This window comes from Cyprinodon variegatus, unplaced genomic scaffold (genome assembly GCF_000732505.1).
Source record: "Cyprinodon variegatus isolate N-32 unplaced genomic scaffold, C_variegatus-1.0 Scaffold2318, whole genome shotgun sequence".
Taxonomy (NCBI): Eukaryota; Metazoa; Chordata; class Actinopteri; order Cyprinodontiformes; family Cyprinodontidae; genus Cyprinodon; species Cyprinodon variegatus.
This window is the reverse complement of record NW_015152771.1, coordinates 12,049-13,086: the sequence shown is the minus strand read 5'-3', so window position 1 is coordinate 13,086 and position 1,038 is coordinate 12,049. Positions and strand designations below refer to the sequence as shown.

Below are 1,038 nucleotides of genomic sequence, written 5' to 3'. Positions count from 1 at the left end.
CTCGCATGGCGGATGCCTCCTCATCATGCTGACATCACTGTGGACCAGCCAATCGGCCACTTTGCTCTGCGCTGACACCATCTCTGCAGGCGCGGCAGTCTTGGCTGTGTAGGCCTGGCCTTTCCTCTGGCGGGTGGAGAACTTGGTGACGTGGTCTTTGATCTTGATCTTGCCGGGCATGCAGTCATCAAACTCGATGGTGAAGGAGGCGTGGCTCTGGACAACGGGCGGGGTTGGGGTAGGAGGCAAAGGTAGGGCAGGGGGGTTGTCAGTGTCCTTGGTGGGGATCTCATGGAGCTCTTCCTCGGTTGTTTTCTGGTGCTGGAAGTCCTTGGTGGGAATCTCGAAGTAGCCAGGCTCACGGTGGTAGGAAGGAAAGACAGTCTTTGGTTGGGGGTCTGGGAGATGGCCAGGAAAATCTGGATTTATAGAAAGAACATTGTTCTCTACATGTCAGAACATAGAAACCTTCGGTAAGATGGTCAAGATGTGTCTACCTGAGTGAGGCTCTTCACCCCCTTGAACTTTGCTCCCATAATCCTCCTCTCCCCACCAGGAAGGCTGGCCGTATAGAGGAGTGGGCCGGCTCCCAGGAGTCTCTGTCACAGACAGACATGTTCAGATGGTTCCGAACAGACATACATCTGCACTGTAGAACACAGTGGTGCCCCCAGCTGATGGAGGCCCCTCTGCAAACCGGTTAGCTGAAAGGAGTCTGTCCTCCTGCTATCAGTCATGAACAATAAACTGGACCACTTGGACCTCAGACCCAGTTCTTCCTGTTCGAACCGAGATCAACCGAGGTTCAAAGGAGCTGGTTCTACCAGGTTCTACCAAAGGCCAGGAAACAGGAAAAGTCTCTATGATCTAAGCTCCCGATGTTCTGATCCGTCTGTAGACATCAAAGAAATCTCGATCAGAACATCAACAGGAAGAAGAGATCCAGCTACAGAACCAGAACCACTGACCACCAGAACCACTGACCTAACTGACCCAGAACCACTGGCCTAACTAATCCAGAAACTTTGGCCTAACTGA

General features: G+C 52.6%; 1 protein-coding gene across 1 annotated transcript in view; it reads right to left on the bottom strand.

The window, feature by feature from the left end:
* LOC107080781 (centrosomal protein of 170 kDa protein B-like) overlaps nucleotides 1-1,038 on the bottom strand; it is an 18,864-nt gene that overhangs the window by 11,937 nt on the left and 5,889 nt on the right. The window contains exons 3-4 of the mRNA XM_015368985.1: nucleotides 498-599; nucleotides 6-419 (exon numbers count right to left, since the gene is read on the bottom strand). Of these exons, the coding sequence (XP_015224471.1) occupies nucleotides 6-419; nucleotides 498-599 (516 nt within the window). The remainder of the gene's footprint in view (nucleotides 1-5; nucleotides 420-497; nucleotides 600-1,038) is intronic.